General features: G+C 41.0%; 1 protein-coding gene across 10 annotated transcripts in view; it reads left to right on the top strand.

The window, feature by feature from the left end:
- MSRB3 (methionine sulfoxide reductase B3) overlaps window positions 1–26,034 on the top strand; it is a 161,874-nt gene that overhangs the window by 122,492 nt on the left and 13,348 nt on the right. For all 10 annotated transcript variants that reach the window (XM_043493854.1, XM_038387553.2, XM_038387555.2 and 7 more), the window contains one exon: window positions 25,048–25,145. In XM_043493854.1, the coding sequence (XP_043349789.1) occupies window positions 25,048–25,145 (98 nt within the window). The remainder of the gene's footprint in view (window positions 1–25,047; window positions 25,146–26,034) is intronic.

The following is a 26,034-nucleotide window of genomic DNA, read 5'->3' as shown; positions in this document are numbered from 1 at the left end:
GGCATTTATTGACCTAACTAAGGCCTTTGATTCCATCAATCATGAAGTGTTATGCAAGGTGCTGTCTCGGTTCAGTTGTCCATTGACTTTCATTTGCATTCTCAGGCTACATAATGTAGGGTGATCACCACCATCCTCTGGAATGGGCTGGAGATGGACCCGTTCACCATCCGTACTGATATCAAATGGTTATTGTGTTATTGGCCCAACCCCTTTTTCCGTCTGTCTTGCTGTGATTTTGATTCTTATTCATGACTGCCTTTCTTCTGGAATTGGGACTGAGTGCTGCATGAATGGCCAGCTCTTCAACCTGCAGTGTCTTCATTCTAAAACTAAGGTCACCAGGATGCTTATTACTGACCTTCAGCACGTTGATGAATGTGCTATCCTTACACACACACCAAGGCTGAACTTGCAATCCACCCTAGATCTTTTCTCAGGCGCCTATCATAGCCTGGGACTTTCCCTCAACATTGGGAAGACTAAGGTCCTCCATCAGCCTGCCCCAGCACAAGTTGCCCCCATTCTCCCACAAATTGTCATCAGTGGTGAATGCCTGGAAAACGTTGAGCATTTCCCTTACCTTGGTAGCCACCTCTACTCATCAGCCAATCTTGATGTGGAGATCAAATATAGGATCTGTTGTGCCAACACATCCTTCAGAAAGTTGCTCCATCATGTCTTTGACAGAGATCTGTGAATGGAAATTAAGATCCTGGTCTACAATGCAGTAGTCATCCCCGTTCTCCTTTCTGGGTGCGAGACATGGGTAGCATATCAAAGCCATCTTAAGCGTCTGGAGTGGTACCAACAGTACTGCCTTAGGAAGATTCTCTGTATCAGAGGGGAAGAGTGTCACACCAATGCCAGTGTTCTCTCTGCAGCTAACATCACGAATGTTGAGATGAAGATTATGAAGCATCACCTTTTCTGGGGATGTCGTTGTGTGTAGATGGCTAATACTTGTCTTCCGAAGCAAGTCCTCTTTTCTCAACTTAATCATGGTAAGAGGATCCATGGGGGACAGAGGAAACACTACAAAGACTCCCTGAAAGTATATCTTAAGAAGACAGCCATTGACCCCAGGAATTAGGAAGAGCTGATTGTCAATAGACTGCAATGGCGTTGCATCATACATCAAGCTGGAACCCATTTTGAAGAGAATCACCTTGCTAAACAAGCTGAGAAATGGCGGAGGAGGAAGGAAAGTATACAGCATCCTAATCTGCAGTTGTGCTCTCTCCACGCAGCCACCTGTCACATATGTGGAAAAACCTGTAGTGCACGGATTGGTATCCTCAGCCATTTTAAGTCTCATCAATGACTTTTCTCCGGGCAGACATCATCCTTGTATCAAGAAATAGCTGCCGATGCCGAATACAGACTGTTTACAGAAACTTTGTGCCCTTAGCACATTATTTCAGTATTATGGTTTATTTATGTAAGCCTATTGTAAAACTAATTGATAATGGGAGACTAGAGGAATGATAGCACTCATTTTTAAAAGCCTTCAGAAAGTGAGTGGAGACAACAAAAAGACTGGCACTAATGAGCTGACGCAGTCCTCAGTAAGTGTGAGTCTTTCCTTTGACTTCAGCTGGCTTTGGATCAGGCCCTAATAAAGATGGATGAAGAAAATGCAAAGCCAAGATAAGGTAAATAATGTTGTAAGATGGACAGAGTAAAGTAGATGGTGGGTCAAAGCAAGGGCAGAAAGAAGAAGGTGTAAACTACATAATTTATCTTGTTAACCTAATTTAAATATTTGGACTGGTTATTTACCGTAACTTTTCTTTATAAAAGCATACCCAAAATGTTCAAATAATAATAATTGTATATCTCTAAAGGATGGTTAGCTTGTTTCGCGTCTTTCTAGAAAATGAGTCATAATTTGTACAATATCATGACATTTTAGACCTCAAATTTTTTTAGGATGTGAGAAAATATTTTCTAATTAGACCAACAATTAAACACTAAACTGATATTCTGAATATAACATAAAAATGAGAACTGAAATGTTGAGACTGAGGCATCTTAAAATACTAAGAAATTGTAATCCCAAGTATACCACAGTTCACCCCCTGAGATGTAATCAATACAATTATACTTCATAGATAAACAATAGAACTGTTTCCACATGGCTGCAGCTGGGGTTCGTAGCTAAATGTGTCCTGGATTAACAGAGTTTGCAAGGCCTCAACACCCCTTGTGTGTTTTCAGAGAACAGGAATGGAACTTCATGATTTGGGGTCCTCAGATCTTTTTGATCCTTGATTTTAAACTGGATCCTGCAAGGTGTTTGAGTGCCTTCTGTGATGTGCTTTGTATGCTACTGCCTGTGGGGTGGGAACCAAGTCAGCTCTCTGAAACTGATTGTCCTAGTGGTTCACTTTTTTCCTGCAGAGATTTAGACTGCGGTTTACTTCTTTAGTGGTTGTATAGTAAAGAACCCTATTGAGAACACCCGGAGTGCTATACAGTGACAGCAGGAGTGTGTGCAAGCTGTTGGTATGTTCAAGCTTCTCAGAGGGCTGCAAATATTTCAGGGTTGACCACAAACATCTCAGGGGCAATAGCCACCCTTTAGATTTCTGCTGAGTTTTGAGCTTAAGAAAAGCAGACCCTCTCCATAGGGATCAGAGTTGACTGCAGCCATAAAGCACATTTTTGCCTGCCAATGTGGGAGGCAACCTGATGGGAATGCAAAGGGAAGGAGTAACTCTCAGTCAGTGAATTCTTGCATTCTGGGCCTGTCCATTAACATTACCTCAGTTACTGCAATGGGGCCAAATCCTCTCCTCCCACACGTAAATCAATGGACTTGGGGTGGGGTAGGGATGCTGTATGGTGGGGACAGAATGCTCCAACCAAAGCTCCACCATTGCTACTACCCTCCCCAGTTTAGTGGTGTCCACTTCTGCTGTGTGGAATGTGTGTAGTCAGTGACCCATTGGCCATCGCCATGCCACACCTGCACAGTGGTGGTTGCTAAAGCCCCTGAAGAGCAGCTGGGCTCTCCACACATAGCCTGATTCCATGGCAGAGAAGAATGCTACTGCACCCACATAGCGAGATTATGGTAAGAAACAGCAAAGGGAGTCAGGAGAAGGGTGCAGAGAGACAAGCTCTGAAAAAGCCTGAGCAAGCCTGCATAGTATTCTAATAAAGAAGGAGAGGCATTTTTAATTGGACTCTGAAATGAACAGGGAGTCAGCAGAACTGTTGAGGACGGGGTGGTGACGTGTTCAAATTTCTTTGTATGGCGTGCCTGGGCATATGGATAGCAATGTTCCGCTTGTGTGAGAATCTGAGCAACTTGGAATTGGGGATGTTGCAGAGAAGGGAGCTATAAGAAATGTGGGCATGGATGAGGATTTCGGGAGAGGCAAGCCAAAGCAGTAAGGTACACAGGCATTATTCCCAACAGGGTGAAGACTTGCAGGCAGGCAGATCCAGGAGAGAGGGGAAGGTCAGGATGAAGGATGGTTCAAAGGTTACAAAAAGTGGAAAATATCTCAAGTGGAATTGAGTTAGAAGTGGAATCTGGCATGAGAGAGTAGGTAGATCTGTATTTAGGGGTGCGCCTCTCATCCACAAGAAACACTTCCGTCTTTGAGACAGTTAGCTGAAGGCGTCTGTGCCAAAGTCACATGTTTTTATATTCCTGATGCACAGAAAGGGTAAATCAATTATCACTACATGGGTAAATAAGTAAATAAATATTTTTTCACTGTGTGAAATTTCCAAACTCATGTAATCCTATTAACTGAAAATGCTCTGGGAGATGATCCGTATTTTGGTAGCAAAGACATTGCTGGCAAATACCTTACATAGTTACATCTTACCTTTGCTATAAAAATAGCCATGTAGTATTTAAAAGAGTGTTGAGTTTGTACAATATAAATGAATCCAGGTTAGGTGTAGGCTGGTGCTATGGGTTGGAGTTTGAGGTAGAATCAGAGGCAGAATTTAGAATTGGCTGATGTTCTGCATTTTTATTATTTCCTAGGGACCCAGAATACGCTCAGTGATTTGCAGTACTCATAGTCTTTGTCTTGAGAACCTTACACTCTAGAAATTGCTCAGAGAGAAGGTTAGGCCCACTGGTGGGTGGTAACTTAGAGTATGTCTACCCTGCAATAAAAGACCCATGGCATGGCAGCGATTGCACTAGGTCAGCTGACTCAGGATCGTGGGGATTGGGCTGTGGGACTAAAAACTGCAGTGTAGATGTTCAGGCTTGGGCTGGAGCCCAGGCTCTGAAACCTCACAAGAGGGGAAGGACTCAAAGCCCAGGCTCCAGCCTGAGCTCAAATATCTACAGCACAATTTTTAGCCCCACAGCCTGAGCGCCATGTGCCCAAATCAGTTGACCTGGTCTGTGAGACTTGGTGTTGCAGGTTTTTTTATTGCAGTGTGGACATACCCTTAGATTTTTGAAATTCTAGTCTCAGGCTCTTTTTCTTGTTATGGTGTTGGGATGGCGAAGGCCTTTAACATGGGACCACAGAACCAGAAAATAGGATTCTTATGGTCAAACTCAGAACCAAACTATCAGGTTGTGTTTAGATATAAGGAGTTGAATCTGAAGGCTCCCAAAATTCAGAAGTGTTTGGATATGAGGTTCCAGTTTTGGATCGTCTTTAGCTATCAATTCTGATGAATCAAGAAGTAAATTACACTGACCAACAGCAATATTTTAGCTGAACACATTCTCCACATGGTTAGCTTATATCACTGGAATATGTTGCAACTTCAAAGACTCAGCAGCGGAGTTGCTAGGAGCAGAAGTCTTGCCTTATCCTAATTTCTCAATTATATCCAGGTATATCAAGGTAGATCTTCATTTTAGCCAATTACCTAGTTGCTACATCTTTGAGGCTGACCTAAAAGGAAAGGGACATTTAAATGGCAGCTAAGTTGCTTTTGGCTTAGCTGACTGGAAACACTGACAGTTGTGACCCTGTAAAATGGATTGTAAGTAATTTCAAGAATCCTACTGCACCTTCCAAAATGGTTCCAGAGAGTCACTTGGGACAACTCCAGCAGCATAATACTGCCAATATTATACCACTGCTGTAAAAGCTAACCTCAAGTTGCTTGCTGTGCTGTAAGAGGAAAATAATTCAATTCTGTACCAGCTTGGTCAGCCCAATCTTCACATGAGCATGTGTTTGTGAGTGCAGAAAAATCTCTACCTGCCATTTCATATCTTTCAAGATATTTGTTATGATTCTGAATATCAGGTGGAAATTTTAGCCTAATATTTCTATAGTTCAATTAGCCAGTATTTTATATGTAACCCCAACATTTGAATTAGTTATAGTCATTGGGCTGGATTGTCTCGTTTGGTGAAAGTCTCTGTGAGGATCTCTTTGAAGCATTCCTTCCTTCCATTGGGGAAGGGATAGAGATTATTGTCCCCTCACAGAATGGGCCATGGAACTTGCCCCCAATGCTAAAGAATTCCCAGTGATCTATTTGGAAACCCTGTACCTTTGGCTTTGTGCTTCCCATTCTGAAGCACAGACTGCAGAAAGAGAAAGCTGGCCACTCAGAAAACAAGTTCTCTGCCTCATTAAATAAAACGGAAGAAGAACAAGGTTGCCGGTAGCGGAAGGAAAGATTCATGAAAATCAGGAGAAAGAAGAGGGGACAAATAAGGGGAGTGACTGACGATTAAAAAGACCTCTAATGACTTGAGGTGTCAAAAAATTCTCTACCTAGTGCCACCCTAAACCTTAATTTTCTTTAATTATTGATGGTTGGCAAAGGCATGATTCTGTTGGCAAAGCCTATCTTGCTGTTGACTATTCTTCCAGTCAAATGTATAGTGGATTCATATCCCCAGGTTTTTGACTCAGAGAGTTTTTGGCAGAATTTTTGCTAGTGAGATACCAAACAAGTCATAGTATGTCTGATATATGAATTCATTTTGTTTCTGTGATTTCCAAATACTTCACAAATGCACTAGGCACTGTTTATGTAGTGTGTCAGCAGAGTTTACTTTCAAATAAATTCTAAAGTGAAATGAAGTACAGCACTGTCTTTGAATGCAGTGCATGATTTTACACTTCATTAAGTCTATTTTTTAAACTAGTACATAAGTGGCAATTATACAGGTAAAACATGCAATAGGGTGAACAAAAAGAGGTGTTCCTCAGTTGAAAGTGCTAAATAAATGTATCCATTTTTAATGGTGACATTTGCCAAAAGGACCAGTGCTATGACTGTTTGCACAAGTTTTATGAATGTTTATTTTGTAGTTGAGTAAAACTATTGTTCTGTCTCAGCCATTAAAACAACCTCTTGTTAGTCTGAAACCTATTATATTCAAAATACCTCAAGGAAGAATACATAAAAAACATAAACATACAAACATAAAAAAGAAGCTTACAAGAAGTGGAAGGTTGGAGACATGACCAGGGAAGAGTATAAAAATATTGCTCGGGCATGTAGGAAAGATATCAGGAGGGCCAAATCGCACCTGGAGCTGCAGCTAGCAAGAGATGTCAAGAGTAACAAGAAGGGTTTCTTCAGGTATGTTGGCAACAAGAAGAAAGCCAAGGAAAGTGTGGGCCCCTTACTGAATGAGGGAGGCAAGCTAGTGACAGAGGATGTGGAAAAAGCTAATGTACTCAATGCTTTTTTTGCCTCTGTTTTCACTAACAAGGTCAGCTCCCAGACTGCTGTGCTGGGCATCACAAAATGGGGAAGAGATGGCCAGCCCTCTGTAGAGATAGAGGTGGTTAGGGACTATTTAGAAAAGCTGGACGTGCACAAGTCCATGGGGCCGGACGAATTGCATCCGAGAGTGCTGAGGGAATTGGCGGCTGTGATTGCAGAGCCCTTGGCCATTATCTTTGAAAACTCGTGGCGAACGGGGGAAGTCCCGGATGACTGGAAAAAGGCTAATGTAGTGCCCATCTTTAAAAAAGGGAAGAAGGAGGATCCTGGGAACTACAGGCCGGTCAGCCTCACCTCAGTCCCTAGAAAAATCATGGAGCAGGTCCTCAAAGAATCAATCCTGAAGCACTTAGAGGAGAGGAAAGTGATCAGGAACAGTCAGCATGGATTCACCAAGGGAAGGTCATGCCTGACTAATCTAATCGCCTTTTATGATGAGATTACTGGTTCTGTGGATGAAGGGAAAGCAGTGGATGTATTGTTTCTTGACTTTAGCAAAGCTTTTGACACGGTCTCCCACAGCATTCTTGTCAGCAAGTTAAGGAAGTATGGGCTGGATGAATGCACTATAAGGTGGGTAGAAAGCTGGCTAGATTGTCGGGCTCAACGGGTAGTGATCAATGGCTCCATGTCTAGTTGGCAGCCGGTGTCAAGTGGAGTGCCCCAGGGGTCGGTCCTGGGGCCCGTTTTGTTCAATATCTTCATAAATGATCTGGAGGATGGTGTGGATTGCACTCTCAGCAAATTTGCGGATGATACTAAACTGGGAGGAGTGGTAGATACGCTGGAGGGGAGGGATAGGATACAGAAGGACCTAGACAAATTGGAAGATTGGGCCAAAAGAAATCTAATGAGGTTCAATAAGGATAAGTGCAGGGTCCTGCACTTAGGATGGAAGAATCCAATGCACCGCTACAGACTAGGGACCGAATGGCTCGGCAGCAGTTCTGCAGAAAAGGACCTAGGGGTGACAGTGGACGAGAAGCTGGATATGAGTCAGCAGTGTGCCCTTGTTGCCAAGAAGGCCAATGGCATTTTGGGATGTATAAGTAGGGGCATAGCGAGCAGATCGAGGGACGTGATCGTTCCCCTCTATTCGACACTGGTGAGGCCTCATCTGGAGTACTGTGTCCAGTTTTGGGCCCCACACTACAAGAAGGATGTGGATAAATTGGAAAGAGTACAGCGAAGGGCAACAAAAATGATTAGGGGTCTAGAGCACATGACTTATGAGGAGAGGCTGAGGGAGCTGGGATTGTTTAGTCTGCAGAAGAGAAGAATGAGGGGGGATTTGATAGCTGCTTTCAACTACCTGAAAGGGGGTTTCAAAGAGGATGGCTCTAGACTGTTCTCAATGGTAGAAGATGACAGAACGAGGAGTAATGGTCTCAAGTTGCAATGGGGGAGGTTTAGATTGGATATTAGGAAAAACTTTTTCACTAAGAGGGTGGTGAAACACTGGAATGCGTTACCTAGGGAGGTGGTAGAATCTCCTTCCTTAGAGGTTTTTAAGATCAGGCTTGACAAAGCCCTGGCTAGGATGATTTAACTGGGACTTGGTCCTGCTTTGAGCAGGGGGTTGGACTAGATGACCTTCTGGGGTCCCTTCCAACCCTGATATTCTATGATTCTATGATTCTATATAAATAGCTCTGTAATGGGAACTTTTCTTCTTTTCCAAGTTTGAAGAGTTTTTATAAAATGCTCAAACAGACTTCCCTGTTATTAGTTAACTGAGGCTTGAATTTTAACAAACCTGTTAAATAAAAATGGCTACCTTTTTGTTTTGATATTTTAAAATTCACTTACATTTCTGGGATAGACCCCCAAAAAAATCTTCCTCAAGAAAACCCTCATAAACAAGTAAATAAACCACAATAAAAATGGTTACCTTAAACTACTAAACTCAAGGCTAGTGAAGACAATGGGGTTGCACAGGCAAAAGTGAGGCATAATTTGGCCTGCAGTAACTTTAGTTACTGGTGGTAATGCCTGAAAAAGAAAAAAAAAAATCATAGCTTGACTTTCATCTCCCAGAAGCTGAGTTATGTTGTCTTGTATCTCATGCTCTTGTATAGCCAGGTTTATTGTTTGATTTTTCATTTATAAGAAAGTAAACTAAACCAGTAATATGAATTTCTCAACAATTAAAAAGTAAATTTAAATTAATAGGTGGCAGCAGAAAAGCGGATATTAACATATATTTTGTTTAAATTAACATTGTTTATATTACTTGTGACATCAAATGACTGTGTTGTATAATATAAAATCTATATATTTAATGTAAAATCTGTTTATCTTAGGCATTTATGAAGTGCCAGTCTACGTAGGATGTAGGTAATGTAGATAACCATACAAGAGCAATATTATAAATAGTATTTTAATCTTTATTTCAAGAGAGAGGAATACATAAACTAGGCCATTATGTACAACATCTGCCCAGCTGAATCATAAATATGAATCCTTGGATTCATCACATTTTTTGTAATTTCTGTTTTTGTATTAATACAAATACAACACAGACTCCATTGGGTCAATTTGACATCTATTTATAGTTCTCTCTTTATCCTCTGCAGAGGTCATGAACAGGCAGTGGAGGGTTGCTTACACTATTCTGCCAACACGTTGTTCTTTTGATCGGGAGGGATCTCCTTCAGAGGTGACAGAGTAGTGTCGATCACCATTCAAGCATTTGTTCTCTCTCCAGAGATCGCAGATGGGAGTGCCAAGAATAAGGATGTCTTTTGTCATGTGGATACCTGATCACTAGGAAATGAACTGAATCACCAAATTATTTTGCATAAGTCCTTTTAAACAAATAGAAATCAACATCTAGATCATGAAAGGGACATCAGAGGAGAAATCCCATTGAAGACAATGGTAAAACTCCTGTTGATTTCACTGGGGCCAGGATTCAGCCCTTGGTGATTATTATCCTGTTATGACAGACATCTTTTTAAAGAGATTAGAATTAAATTCCACAACTGATGAGTGTAAAGGCATGAGTCAATGTTTATAACATTTACAAGGGAGGGGAAACTGTATCACATCTCTGACATAAACCAGCCAACCAGTGACGGGGAATTAGGAAGAAACATAATGGACATTTTTACACCTATGAAGGATCTGGTACTAGCTGGTGTTGTAGATAAGATACTCAATTAAATGGACTACCGTTCTGACCCAATATGGCAGCACCTATGGAGTCTATATCACTGTTTGTTTTATTTTGCTGTGCTATTCCTTTGCACCAGAAAAGGATTTTTTGCATGCAAGAATAAAGATGTAGCTGCTGGTATAGGGAATATAGAAGGCTTGAGGCTTGAATCTACAAGGCTGTGAGTGAATTAGACATTCTTCTTCCAGCTGCTGCTATTCACAACACTTTTGACAGGTAAAATACATCACGCATTCTCTTGTCCATTTAATGTAAACAATTACAATTTTAAGTGGAGTCCATAATCAAACCCAAATAGAAGGATGCAGACAGACAGTTCAGAGATTAAACTAAGCAGTAGATTAAATGAATGTAAAAGTAATTTAAATATAATATAAAATGGAAAAAAAATCAAAATCAGAATGTAAGGTTTAGATCGATGCAAAACACAATTTTTTTCAGTTTGGGTTCATGGATAATTTCATTTTTTTGTTTCGTTTTTGTTCAGTTTGTGAATAGATGAGATTTCAAAATAGCGAAACTCCCCCTGAAATGAAAAATCTGGTTCCTGAGCAGCTCTAGTTTTTACAACTTCTTGCCAAAAGACAGCAAGAATTCTGGGCAAGCACAATTTTAAAAATATTTTAATAGTTTAAGTGTCCTAAAATGCATTCTGCTGATTACAAACAACTAAACATTGCTTATGTGAATTAGTGAAATTGTACTAAGAACTCATCAAAGAAGTCATTGAAAGCTCTCCTTGCCCCACACAGAGGCATCCAAAATGGGACACTATTAACCCTCCAGCTCCTTATTTTAAATGCTGTATGTGATGTTGAACTGAAGTGGCCAGTCATGCTGTGTATCCCCAAATAATCATGTTGCCAGCTATTGAGTCTAGGGCTTGATTTGTTGCATTTCTGAATCCAAGTAGAATACTGATAATGCTAGTAAATAAATTTAAGGCTCAATCCTGCTAAAAGCTGAGCATTATAGCCCAATTTAGCAAAACACTTATGCATATGCTTAACTTTCAGTCTTTGCTTCATTTTCAGCATGTGAGTAGTTCTGTTGACGTCAATGGGACTGCTCACATGCGTAAAGGTAAGCATGTGCCCAACTGCTATGCTGAGTGAGACCAGAGTGCTCAGCACCATTCAGGATCAAGCCCGCATAGCACTCTTTGTATTCAAAGCACTTAACAGAAAGTGCCTGTCCTCACAATAGTGTGTGAAGAAGATATTAGGAACACATGCTGTGGATGGGGAAACTGAGGCAAAGGTTACATTTTAGATTATAAACTCTTTGGGTCAGGGACTGTCTTTTATTATATTTCTGCACAGTGCTTAAATGAATGGAGTTTCGACCTGATTGGGGCCTCCAGGCCCTACAGTAATATAAATAATAATAAATAAATGACTTCTCCCACAGAGGGGAGAACTTGCCAAATATTTGAGTAGTTTTGAATTGTTCTTTTATCTCAAACGCAATCCCATGGCACAGGAGAATCTGGAGTAATTTGTTTTTGCACCTTTAAAAACCAAAAACAAACAAAGTGTGTGAGGGAGAGGGGGAATGCAAGAAGGAAAACAGGTTTAGGTTTGTTCAGTTTCCTAATTTAAATTTGTGGTGCACTACACACAAATTCATCAAACTCCTTTCCTGGTGACAGTACTTCATTAGATTAGTTGGATTGGGTATTCACGGGGATTTTCATCTTCTGACTCATAAAATTCTTTTATTTCCTAAAGAATTTCCTGTATCTGACTGGAATTTCATGTCTGTAGGTTTAGCTGGGCTCCCTGAAGCAGTTACTTTCTAAATTACGCTATGCTTCATATCTCCATGTAATATCTGGAGAGCCAGGTCACAGACTGACTCCTGTTTTTCAAGAAAATTGATCCCCTTCAGTACCTTACCTGTAGTCATTTTATTCAGAAATGTGTTAAATCTTTTTGGCTTCTTCCTTTCATGAGGACAATGTTTTTCACTTGCTGCCTCTGCAGTTTCCCCATATCTGCTTATGAATATTTGTATCTAATTCTGAGCGTGCATCCCAGTGATTTAATGTTAGTATGTCGCTTGCAGGCTTTCCCATCAGGTTTGCATCACTCACATGATGTAAAGGAAAGAGAGAGAGAGAAAGAGTTACGAGTACATTGGACCATTTAGCAATTGATGAGAAATGCCTTTTTCCTTCTTGTTTTAGTCTTTTACTACTTTTGAAGGGGGTGAAAGTCATATTAGGTTGGAATACCAGAAACCTTGTGTGTTTCTGTTTTGAAAGGTTCAGTGAATTGAAGATGATACTTTTTGACATGTGAGTTCCAGAAATGTTTAGAGTGATTGTAGTGTGAACGAGTCTTGCTTATACAAGGAGTTTCATCTGTCTCTCTCTCTCTCTCTACGTGTAAAATGACAATGCGTTTGTTGTTAGAGTTATGTGATCTATTTGAATGTCCTTAAGCTAAGAAGACTGAAGAGTAAGCCTAAATGCCATTTAAAAATGAATTCAGCTTCATTTGGCAAGATGACAGTTGTAAAGGATCCTCAGATCATTGTACTTTGGAAGATACATATAGCATAGCATGATTCAAAACAGCAAAGAAAGTGGTCTTTTGAGACCATCAGCAAATTTCTGATTCAGATATTTAAATATTCTGAGCTAACTGTTTAGACCCTGATATAAATTTGTGACAGTAATTCTTATTTTAGTGAAGACTGTAGCTAGAAACCAAAACTTTCTAAGAAGTGTCCCTAGCCTCTGTTTGCCAGAAGCTGGGATTGGGTGATGGGACATGGATCACTTGATGATAGACTAGATCACCTGTCTGTCCATTCCCTTTGGGGCACCTGCCATTGGCCACTGTCAGGACAGGATACTGGGCTTGATGGATCTTTGGTCTGACCCAGTATGGCCGTTCTTATGTTGTTCTTACGAACAGGCTCCTTGCTTGTGTAATTATTTCATTTTTAAAAGAGTCACAGTACAGTTTTATTTATCAAATTGTTTGGTCTTAATCCTCCACTCTTACAGCAGTTTTACACTGACATTATTTCACTGAAATCACAAGAGCTACTTCAGTATAAATTGTTACTCTGTACCAATGGAGAATCTGGTTTCACATTTGTTTATAATAGTTAAAATCAGTAATGTAGCAGAGCAGTTTTAATCAGCATCAAAAGCTTCACATTAAATAAAGGGCCATAGTTTCTGAAATTAAAAATTGATATAGTGAATCACAGACGCTGACTTTGTCCGTTCACGGGGGGTGCTCAACCTCCACTCCACCCAGGGCTCTGCCCCCAGTTTCCACCCTCACCCCACATCTTCCCTCCCCTACTCAGAGCATGCCCCACCCTCACTCCTTCCCCCCTTCCTTGCCAGAGCCTCCTGCACACCACTAAACAGCTGATCCATGGCAGGGGGGAGGCAGTGGGAGGGAGGGGGAGGTACTGATTGGCGAGGCCCACCAGCGGGTGGGAGGCATTGAGCGGGGGAGCTGATGGGGGAACTGCTGGTGGGTGCTAAGCACCCACCGTTTTTTTCCCCGTGGGTGCTCCAGCCCTGGAGCAACCTACAGAGTTGGCACCTACGTAGCGAATACTTTTTTGTGATATTTACTTTGAAAACCAAATGAATAAATGAATTGCCGTATACATGTATACGACAATTTTAAATGGCTGAATGTAGCACATATGCTAGCATTGCATAATCTATATCCATATGTTAAAATGTTAGAGCCTGGGAAAGTTCTAGGGTAAAATTACTCTTGTCTTCAAGAAGATTAGTGGAAAAAATATAGTTAAGAAAACATTCATTTATAATTTATGCCATTATCACAATCCACTCACACCTCACCTCCAAATTTTGGTGTTAGAACTGCATGATTAGCTATAGATGTGCTTTCACAAACACAGTTTTAGAACAGTCATCTTATATTTCTATGTAGGCCTTTCTAAAAATCCTGTATTAGCCTGGGCAAGTGGGTTTACTTTCCCTATCAGCAGGTAGAGACAGGAACAAAAGTTTAGATGTCACTCTTTCTGCAGCCTGCTTGCTGGATCTCATTCACCAGTTGTATACTGTCACTACCAGTGGGGACCAGCTCTGTGCTATTTAGTGATTTTCTTATGTGTGTCAGACTTCTGACCTATTCTAGACAATCTTGTTCATGTTGCTAGTAGTGACCAATTTTAGGTGAGCACCTTCAGCTTCTGGTTCTACATTGTGAAAGCTCAATAGGCCTGGGTCTAGCGTTGCTGGTCATTCTCAAATAGCATCCTCACATGTCAAGTTGGCAACGCAGCAGACATTGGTTTCTTTCTTCTTCTTCACTGTTTAAAGAGGGGGAAAAGCTAAGCTCTTATTAAGGAGCAACAATTCTCTATGCTCCCCTCATGTTCAGTGATTGTAAAGGCCAGGGAAGGGGACTCTTCATTCCTGACACTGTGGAAGATGTGATTGTATGACTCAGCGTGCTGAGAATGTTTTGTCCAGATTGGGTAGAGACAAATACTGCTTGCAGTAAGAAACTTTGAAGGCAGTGCAGCAGGCAGCTTCCAGATTGTTTGTGGCAATTATTCATTTGCCTTCTGATTATGGAAATCTGGAAGAAGTATTATAACTTGCTGCCTAGACCCTACCACAATTCATTCACTCCAGAACTGTGACCTGGAGTTAGTTAAATATTTTAAAAGGACTTTTCAGATCTGAGAGCAAAATTCTCAGCTCCACTCAGAAAGAAATTAGTAAAGCTACATAAGATCTTCACTCTAGATATCAACATGTGCTTTTCACCCTCAAGAGGAGTGGTGTTGAGGACAGTTGCCTTTCCTTTGTTTTTTTTTTCCTTTGAATTCTCTCCCACCGCCCAAATAATGGCATATCACTTCATTTTAATTTAGATTAAAATGTTGTTCAACTTTTTTTCTTGATAGAGAATGTAAGGTGTTTGTGCTGCTTGATACATTCCTTTCAGAATCTGACTGCCTTTTTGTTGTAGTGTGAGCAAGTTAAAATGGATCCAGAACCTCTTAGAACTGGTGGGTGTTTGGCACCTCAGAGGCCTGCTAAACCAGCAACTTCTAGTTTTCTCAAGCAGGGATTCATATAAGAGAGATAGTGTCCACCTGATGAAATTGAACTTGTTCTGGAGAGATCTGTGGAATAGCCATGTTAATATTCATTTATTCTTGAGCCAAATTCCACAGGGTAGGCGGTTTTCCTTCTGCTAAGACTACTTTGGATTACAGGATCCTCAGAGCAATGGCTCCTCGTTTTTCACTCTCTCCCTCTTGGGCTTTGTGAACTGATTTGTCTCAGAGGAGTGCAGTTTTCTTGGTAGGTCATGAGTGGAAATTGTCATCAGTTGACTTCCTAAGTTTTGTTCCAAATTATGAAAGAATGTCCTTGATGAGTAAGAATATTTTGTTCCTTTTAAGTTAATTGTGATGTAAGTATCACATAAATTCTCTTTCAAAGACATCACATTTAATAGCTAAAGTAAACAGAAGGAAGGGAGCCTTACTTTTTTATCATTACACATAATTCTTTCCCTTGTTTAATAACCTTGTCTTTGTACTGAGCTCCATGTTTGTTCAAATGTATGCGGGAGTATGTTTGGGTGGAATGATGTTTTATGACATGTTGCTCAGTAACAAAGCACATTTTGATTGAGTGTCTCTAATCTGGTGATATCCTACCAACTACTAGGGGGTCAAAACAATTTTCTTATCAGAATTCCATCACCGTGATTCTAGTTTTTCTCTTTAACCGAACTGTGATTGTTCTTTCTAAAATAAATTCCATAGATCTACAGAATATTACAGCCAAAATATTTTAACACTTTTAAAAAAAAAAACAATTATAGATATTCTGTTCTTGAAATACTCCAAAGCAAAGTTGTCACAAATGCAGGCCTCTCAAACGACAAAAACATGCTTGAATTCCAATGAAATAGGCTCTGTGCACAGTTGATAGAGTAAACATAGAAATCAGAGCATTACATACTTGATTACAGCTGGTAAAAAGGGACTTTGTTATATAAGCTCATCAATAATTATGTCTGATGAATCATGCTGTTTGATACTTGGTCCTTTGTACAGGTGCCAGCTTGGAACTCAGGAGACCTGGGTTCAAGTCCCTGTTCTGCCACGGCGCCCTGAGTGACTTTGGGCAAGTCACTGTCTATCTGTGCCTCAGTTTCCCATCTGTAAAATGGGGATAATAGTGCAGGGATATTGTGAGAATAAATATAAGAAAAATTGTGAAGTGTTCAGATACTATGGTAATGGGGTCATCTAAGTACCTAAGATTGATATGTTGCACCAAATTGGTGTAAACGAGGAGAGAATCAGGCCCATGAAATTTGAAAGCCCTCAAATTATTTTTCCCTTGCCACCTCAATGCAACATCTTTTTTAAAAGAAGTAACAAATTATGAAATATTGCCCATTTAATGTGACATTTTGCAATGTCTCTTGTAAATTAGTTTTTTTTTAAATTTGGTTTTAATATGGATAGCCAGGAAGATAAGAGGTTAAAGATACTTGCCTACCTTTTGTAGATTGCTTTGAGATCTGTCGAAGAAAAATGCTATATAAGAGCTAGGTGGTGGTGATGTTAGAATATTAATACTACTTAGGAAAAATCTTTGTGATTTTAGTGGGAGCTTTTTTTGAGTAAATCTTGAAGGATTGGGCTGTATAAATGAAAGGATCTAAGCTCTTTGGGGCAAGATCTGTCTTTTTGATCTCAGTTTGTACAGCACCTAGCATAGTTAGGGTCCTGGTCTCTAACTAGGGCTCCTAGGTGCTGCCACAACATAAATAATAATAGTTTCATTTCTAGTTGGATTATGTTGATGACTGGGCTGTATTTATTTTATTCATTTGGTTCTTCCCATTAATGCATTATATCAGGTTGCTGTCAAGGCTAACTCACGTAAATAACTACACAACTTGCAGTCACAATTTGATACTGACTTATTTATATTGGATGAAAATTGTGGTTGATTTAGTGAATTATGGCGCTAATACATAATTATGTAAATCACAAGCCACTTACAAGACATACATTTGCTTTACTGTTCGGGCTCTTATAAGGAAAATAAATCCATTATCCAAAACTGAATGCTTTTGGATTGAGGTTATCATGTCAATAGTAAATATAAAAAACTATCTGAGACATTTCTTAATCACATTTTAAAATTATAGGTTACGCTGCGACACATGATATTATTCAGATCCTTCGCTGCTGCAGATCTACAATTGACTTATGTGTAAGATATACATTTAAAAACATTAACCATGATATAAAGTTACAAGAGGCACTGTTCAGATGAGGGGAGGAAAAACGCTTTTGGATGAAGTGCGTTAGGTTCAGTAGTTTTATTGAATCTCAACCAAAAATAAATCATTCATAGCTGAATCTTTGTAAGAACACTGGGGAAAAGATCAGTGCTCCTGCCTACCTGTTGCATTTTAATAAAGTCCAAGGTTGGAGATGTCTGATGTAGTTTAGAGGAAATGCAGCCCATTCCCAGCCGTTATATATATATTGAGGTATTTTAGAATATTCCGGAAGGATTAATGAAGGAGGCATAGCAATAGCTGTATGCTAATATTGTTGTTATTTTCTAAAGCAAACAGATGCAGTATGTTTTCATTGACCCAGGAATATCTGGGTTGCTCTTGTCAATCCAATTGTTCTGAGTTATTCAAATGTCAAACAAGATTGTAGATGTGAAGTTTCAGATTTTTCTCAGCAATCATTTTAAACAGATTTATCATGCTAAAACTAAGCAAAAAAAAAATAAATCCAGATTGGATACATTGTTTTGTAAAGACCTGTTTTGACATTCAGAGAGCAGCGATCGAAAGAAAAAAAATCATTGTCTTTATTTATGACTTCCAATCCTTTACTGCAAGACAGAATAGCAAGATGATGATCCTCTCACATCAACAATGATTTTGTAAAATTTCCTTGAGACACAATTCCTAAGGGTGATATTTCCTTGTTGTGGTGGCGCAACTCTGCTGATCACAGCGAGTTTGTTAGAGCCCATCCACTTCTCTTTCCAAACTCCAGGCCCTACTTTTTCCTTATGCTCCCCCACATTCTCAGCCTTGCTCCCAGCCAGCTCCCTACATGTCTCTTCCTAATAATATGGGTTCATGGTCCTGCTGAAAGCCTTATGCCATAGGAATTGGACAATTGGGATGGTTTCCTTTCCAGTGGGATGTATATAACATTTGATTATAATCCTGGAAGCTCACAAGATTTCTATGCCTGATTCTGCTTATAGATACACTGGTGTAAATCGGGAGTAACTCCACTGAAATTAATTTTCCTTCACTGTAAAATGTGCATAAATGAAACCATAATCAGGCCTACTCTATCCAATACCATCCCAGCAAGTAGTATTTTGAATCAAGGACAGTATTTCAAATCTGGTACCACTTTTTTACTGAAGCATAAGCAAGATATAGTATAAGAAATATTTTATTTCCTGTAACTGTTCGCTGCATATTCATCATCCAGAAAATGCTGTGAAAATAAATGTGTAAAGCTCACCAAATTAACAAGAGCACATCTTGTATTTGCAAAAGCATTATATATAACAAAATTACAGCAGTTGTACCGTTTTTACATCTAGGTTGTGTGTGTGAAGTTAGAGGCTGGTATATGGATCTCTGTCAGGCTTGGTCTTAGTATAAATGTGTATGGGGAGAGAGAGAGTGAAGTAACTTAAAGACCTACAACTGTTTTAAAGTGGAAGATTTATTACTGTATTTAAACCTTGTATGCTTCATGTTTTTACAAAGATGTAGTTTCTCAGTGGAATAAGACAAACTATGAGACTCCACATTAAATACTGTGGTTTACAATAACAAAAATTGTGTTTAAAAAGCATAAGAGTTCCAAAAACCCAACCCATCAGAGAAACCAGGCATTTTTCAGGTCAAGGCCCTTTTCCCTCCTGCCCTGCCTCCCACCAGCTGGTGCCATTTTGCAGCCCTAGCATATGCCATCACTCCCTACCTTTCCACTTGCAAACAGCTTTCTGAAGGAAATGCTTGGAATAATTTAGCAAAAAAATGATGAAGTGCAGCCTACCCTTTACTGTCTCTGGATTCTAAAATGGAAAACATAACTCTAAAAATCACTGCTATGGAAGACAGAGAGGAGGTCTCCAATTCACAGGTATCTGAATGGGGCACTAATGCAAAAACATAAAATGGTTTGTGATTGCAATTGTGCTGTTCAGGAAATTATCAAAAGGAATATTCTGGACAAAAAACAAAAACAAAAAACGCTAACTGGGCCTGATTTTCTAAAGCAGCCTGCAGTTTTGCTTCTGCAAATAATTACAGGCTCACATTTTAGCAGTTAAACCTCTAACTTCCTAATTCGAGGACGCAGGCAGTTAGATGGCTAAGTGCTATAAAACGTGCCCCAACTCACAAAATTGGAAGCAGGATTGAGACTTTCCTTGAAAGATAAATAACAAAATCCAGGGGGTAGACTGTTTTGAAAATATTTATCATGTGTTACATTTATGCTGTAATTTGATGGTTTAAGTAGGAAATATGTTGTGTACTGTATAGGAGACTGCCCAGATGTCAGGATCACCTTATGAAAATATGCCCTGGGAGTGCATATGCCAAAGGTTTTCTAGAATTTTCATCTTCATGGAGAATAAGCTTCCTTCTGTCTTTTAACCTTAATGTGATAGACTAACAACATCAGACATACTGTATGAGCAGAAACATTTCTATTCCTTCCAGCTCTTAACCTGGCTGCCCAGGGCAGTCATCAGGTGTTCTCTGTTCTGAAGAAAGCATTCCCTGAGGAAGGAGTATGAACCTCCATCTTCTCTTCAGCAAATTAAGGTTCATCAGTAAAAAAACAAATAATCCCAATTTTAGGGCAAAAGGGGTGCAGCTATACAAAATATTTGGGAGAAATCCCAGATGGAGGAGGTGGAGAGAAGTGTAGCAAATGACTGATTAAATATGTGAAACCGACTGGTTTAAGAGTCTTTTTGTTATTCAGGGCCAAGTGCAAATGACCTGTCTCTAATGTATGGTTTATACACCTTTTTTAGTGAGGTAATGGATAGAATAATTCCATTGTTTTGTATGTTTGCACTTTTGGCTCAGAATGGATGTTCACTATATCTAAACAATTAAATCTGTAATGTAATATATCAGAAACCCACAGAACCAAAGATAAATGGGGCTGATTCTCATTTACACAAAGGCCCCAGGGCCTTAGAGTGAGTGCATATATATAATATATTCCTGTTTTAAAGCCCTTTTCCACTGTCAGAGTGGTGTAAAGTGACCTTAGTGAAGATAAGAATTAGACCCATTTTAAATGTCTATAATACAATACAAATTACTAACAAACAAGGCTGTGTGTAACATTTGCATCAGTCCTTCTCAAACTGCATCTTGAGTTCAGGGATCAATGTATTCACAAAAAATTTGTAAACTTTGGTTGAAGTTGTTCACTTAGTTGGGAAATCCAAAACTCCCTGTTCCCAGCTTATCTCCTGCAATTATCCTTCTTCCCTTCTCCCGAGAGCTGCTGTCCTGTTCTACCCCCAAGCTTACTGTTCTTCAAGGGAAAACACTCCTGCTATTGCTGCCAGCTAGATCTGCTGAGCTGGAGCTGATAAACTTCCAATTTTAGTGTGCTACCCTTCTAAAGAAACCACGCATGAACATTAATGAGGGGTCTCTTCACGGGCACAGTCTTTACAATGCAAAGGATTACAGTTCCTCTCAGCCCAACGCAGTAGAACCAGCTGAGAGCAGTAATGGGAGAGCTTTTTCTCCGCCGTTACTATTTCCCTTTTGGAAGCATCCAGCCCCAAAATGCCCTTTGAAAAACTGAATGAAGCATGAGTCTATAGCTTGCAGCCACCTGAAACCCATGTTACTGCAGCCACTCTACACCACTTCCAGACTTCGGGAGGGAGGAGGAGGTGGCAGGCAGGGCCATCCTTACCCATATGCAAAGTACGCAGCTGGGTAGGGCACCAGGAAATCTGGGGCACCAAATTTCCTGGTGCCTCGCGCAGCTGCGTGCTGCTCCAGCCCCTGGCCCGCCTCTTCCCCATGGCCCCCACTCCTGCTCCCCCCCAGCCCCACATTTTCCCACCCCTACCCCAGCCCCACCTCTTCCTGCACCCGAGAACTGAAGCAGGGCCTGACCAGCCCTCACCGGCGGCAGGTAATGCAGTGGCCCAGCCCCAGCCATGCAGCTGGTGAGTGCTGGGGGGTGGCTCTCCCATGTCCCCCAAGCCGGCCCCACCCCCGCAGAGGCCTGGGGCCCCATCCCTGCAGAGGATCTGTGTAGGGCCCCAGAATAGCTAGGGATGGCCCTGGGTGGCAGGGCTTAGGTCCCAGGGGGAGGGAGCAGTGGTGGGAGATTACAACATCTAAGGGCTGATCTTCACTACTGGGAGATCTACGCTGGTGCAATCGATGCAGCGGGGGTCGATTTAGTGGGTCTCGTGAAGACCCGCTAAATCGATGGCAGACTGCTCTCCAGTCGACCCAGGTACTCCAGCTCTCAGAGAAGAGTAAGGGAAGTCGACCGGAAAGTGTGTCCCATCAACGCAGCACAGTGAAGACACCGGGGTAAGTCAACCTAAGCTCCATCAACCAGTTACATTATTCACGTAGCTGGAGTAGCGTAACTTAGGTTGACTTATCCCGGTAGTGTAGACAAGTCCTAAGGGTATGGCCATGCAGCAAAGGAAGAATAGGTGTACCCATCCTAGCTTTATTCTAGTGAGTGTGAGTAACAATGGTAATGAAGACATGGCAGCAGAGGCTTCAGCATGGGCTTGAAACCCGAGTACATCCCCAGCAACCAGCATCCCAAACAGACATTACTGTGGCAGCTAGCCTGCAATGAAGCCCATGCTGCCACATCTTGACTCCTATTGTGACCTGTGCTAGCTAGATTAAAACTAGCACATGTAGCCTACTTGAGCTACAGTTACACCTTAAGTTGTAGTGTAGATGTACCCTAAAGCAAGAAGAGATCTTCTGGAGGTTGCTGGGAAAGGAGGAGAAACAAGAAAGCTTCTATTGTGTCTTTTGCTAGTTACACAATACAGGCAATATGAAGAAGCCACATGGGTACAACTGGGTGCCAGATAAGTGTGTTTACTAAATATACACAAACATGCCAGGTCTAGCTAGATACATAATCCAGCTCTGACTGGTTTCTGGCTGCTTTTGAAACATAGTACACAATGAGCACTACTAGAAGGCTCACAAACTGTCCAAAGGATACCCTTCTATTCCTATATGCTACATTTCCTGCAAGAGGGAGTGAGAGAGGTGAGGGGGAAGGGTACTGGTATGCTTTGTAAGTTTGCCCAATGAATTCAAACTTTCCATCAAACATGCAGCGGTTAGTTTGGTTCTATCTCCAGGCCAACCACATGATGGTGCCCTTCATGAACTGTGCCCTGCAGGTTTCACACAGCTGTACTACCAACCTTCTTAATGTTATTAGTTCATCACAGTAATACTGTAAGAGACCCTAAGAGGCGATGAGGTGGAGGAGATATCATTGAGGTGGAAATGCAACAATTTAGCATTAAGTGGTTGAAAATCTGAGGAACCACTGCTTGGATTTTCTAACTATGTTGTAGTCACTACTTTGTGGGAGCAGATGCCTCACTGGCAGAATCTATAGAACAAGGGACATTCTGAAAAAACAATGTGTGCACTAGAAATTAATAAACTAAATTCTAGTCACTCCAGTTGGGTACAAAGGCTGCTTTAAGGGAGCTCAACTCTGTTTGTACAGGTTTTCAGCTGACTTCACTTTTAAAAAGTGCATGGCATGAATCCAAAACAAATAATTTTTTGTGCTAGATGGGAAGACCAAAAGGAAAAGTCTGGAGAGAGGAGGATGGATGATCTTCCTTTAATGTCAAAACTGACATAAACATATCCCCCCAACCCCTTTGCACAAGATAATTTTCTCAGCAAGACACAGATTGCTTCAATCTCTGCAGAGCAGCCTTTGAAGCTTTCTCCTTATTGTTGTGCGTAGGGGGAGGGAGGGAGGGTTACCTTTGAGGATTTCTACAGCAGTGAAGAGTTCCTCCTTCAAATACTTTCACATTATGAGGAAAATGCTCTCTTCTTTGGGGCTTCTCTTACTTAAGACTTAGGGCTGGCCAGAAAACAAGAATTCTGCTTCGCAAAACATTTCGGTTTTGACAGAAAAAGTTCTGTTGAAAATTATTCAGCCAGGTCTGCTTAAGACCTCACTCATCATTAGGTGGAGTTCCTGCTCAGGAGATAATTTGCACTGTTGGAGAGGATCCACCAACTGGAAGATAACAATTTTTGATGGGTTCCCATTCTGCAGAACTTTGTAATAGGCTGCTTTTTTTTTGTTTGTTTGTGAAGCTATGTGCATTGTTTGGCAGGGACGGTTTACAGTATGGAGTAATTTATAAAGACATTTGTTACTTTGTAACCATTCTTTTTAAAGATTGACATTACTAGAGGGATTCCAGGTGGGTTTCTCTCTTGCAGGATGTTTGCCTTGTTCAGAGTATTTGATCTTCAGCTTTGTCCATTTTTTCATTGGTCACACTTGGATAACGCCTTTAGCCCCTGATCCGACAATGAGCTTTGTGTGTGTAGACCCCATGGACTTCATTGCAGGTCCTGGTGGGCTCTTACTTGGAACTCGTTGCAGGATTGGGGCTTTAATTAAGATATTACTGTATTTATCCAAGTTTTTCCCAAAGGGTGAGAAATGAACCATCTCGGGGAGGGGCTGTTTTTTCCCCTTTAATTTCGCTCTTACATGGTTTCTTCCTCAAAAGTTTTCGTCTACACCTTACACAGTAAAATGTGACTAAAGATGTGCAGTATTGTTCCACACTGACATGCTTTCCCTGCACATATTGAGACCATTTGATAGCTTCCACACCTCCCTTTACTAAAAATCTTGTGGGAAATTCTGTACATCCTGTATTCAGCTGTGCAAAGTGATTTGTAGCTGCAGCTACATTCTTTAATGACTTACTGCAAGGCATTTTATAAAACCATTAATAACAAATGTTTAACAGATATTAGGAGAAAGAACACAGGACTTCTGGTATGTGTGAGCATATATGCACAGAGAGAGAATGGTGTGTGTATGTGTATAATGTATGGGTGAGTGACCTTAGGGGATTGCATGAGAGGGGCAGGTATCTGGTGGTGATCAGGTGTGAATGGGTTTTTAGGTGACCTTTCAAGTCTCTCAGGCAGATTCTTATGTGGAAGCCCAGCTATAAGCAACACAGCCCTTCGATTGCTTTTTAGGTGAACTAATCAGTCTGTGTGAGGGGAATCTGCTGGGACACTGTAGTTGCAGGGGCTTGGGTTCCCCAGTCCCTGTGTTGGTGGGTAGGGGGAGACTAGGGAGCAAATAGTTAAAGAATGAAGAGTCATTCTTCAGATGATGATGTGCAGCCATGGAATTGTAAATAGGGGTCACAATATAGTGCTCTTATTATACCTGAGGCTGCTACAGAAGGCTCAGGTAGCAGCTGTGTTGAAGAGCGCATGTTTCCATCTGTGCATGGCAAAGTGAAGTGAGGTCTTTTGTTTTGGATGTAGGCCTTTGCCTTTGTTGCCCTGAGATTAGACCCCTTAATGCTCTCTACTTGGGGCTGCACCTGAAACCATGCAGAAGCTGAGCTATTCCAGAATTCAGGAGCCCTTTAGTAACTGGGGCTTTCCACTGAGAGCACATAACATGCACATCCCATGAGCTAGTGTTGTTGCCTCTGGGCAGCTGGGTGGAACTCAAAGTATTTTTTATTGATCTTTAAAAGCTCACATGGTTGGAATCGGTGTCTGAGTTACCAGAGCACCCATCTCTTTACCTGGGCTAGACCGCCGCAGTTGCTGTCTGTGGACGTGCGTGCCAGGGAACTCTGCAGACGCAGAAGAAAGGCAGCTGCTGGCAGCTTGTTCTCTGAGAGGGCCTAAATGTGAATAATGTATTATAATTGTACATGCAAGGTAACAGGTGTTTCTGAAAATGGTACCTAGGCTCCTAAGTCACGTAGGTGCTGTTGACAGTGTTCCCCTCAGTTGTTGGTAACGCGATCTGACACAAAGATACTGAAGCTCTTGATATCTCTTGTTCCTCTTTTCCAGGTTGGCCTTCATTCTATGATGTGATCAGTCCTGATGCAATTACGTTCACCGATGACTTCTCTTATGGGATGCACAGGATTGAAACAGGCTGCAGTCAGGTCAGTATATAGCACTGAGTCCATTCTGATAGTAAAGGCTGCAAATATTGTTACAGCACCCTACCTTTTCACTGTGATTTACAAAGCTTTTAGTTCATTAAATACTAATAATCTTAAAATTGCATGGTGGATTGCAAGTAGGACAGACTAATGGTCCAATCAAAGTACAAAGTGCTAATAAGAGTATGCTTAAGCACTGTTTAACAGAGCATACATCATTGGCTTGAATCAGTGGTGCCAAGTATACAGAAATTGTCTTGTTGAAAGGAATCACGTCAATGCTCATCCCTGAGCGCCGCTTCTCTACCTCCATGTACAAATGTTTTTGATAGAAGTTGGAAGCATTGTAGGGACTATTTGTATGCTGATACCATCACTGTGCATTACTGAAGAGCAGCACTGACTGAAATCCAAAACCCATTCCCAGGTCAATCTTAATGGCCACATCAGGTAATCCCATCTGCCATAATAATGAACTCAATAATAATGCCAGATGCTCCCAACTTTCCATTATCTGTCTTGTTCTACTTGCTTTCATCCATTATGATGCCCAGCTTTCTGTGAAGTGAATGGCATAATCATTATATGAAGGGAGGGGAACTGCTGACTTGGCATGTTACAAAAACACCCAGCAACTCTCAACCATCCAGCTCTAAATCCTCAGTCTCCTTCTGGTGAGGATGCAACAGCTTCATTCATGCTATATAAACCTGTCTTTGTGTTTCCAGAGCGGACCAAGGCTGGGATAACCGATTTCAGCATTGCTGAAATATATCCTGATTATTCTGTGCTCATACAGGAATGCTTAGAGCATGTTAAGAAAGAGGGTCTCTGAAATGATGATGTATTCTTCTGGGGCCATTTCTGCTTCCACTAAAGTCAATGGCAA

This window comes from Dermochelys coriacea, chromosome 1 (genome assembly GCF_009764565.3).
Source record: "Dermochelys coriacea isolate rDerCor1 chromosome 1, rDerCor1.pri.v4, whole genome shotgun sequence".
Lineage (NCBI taxonomy): Eukaryota > Metazoa > Chordata > Testudines > Dermochelyidae > Dermochelys > Dermochelys coriacea.
This window is presented reverse-complemented; position numbering and strand designations above follow the sequence as displayed.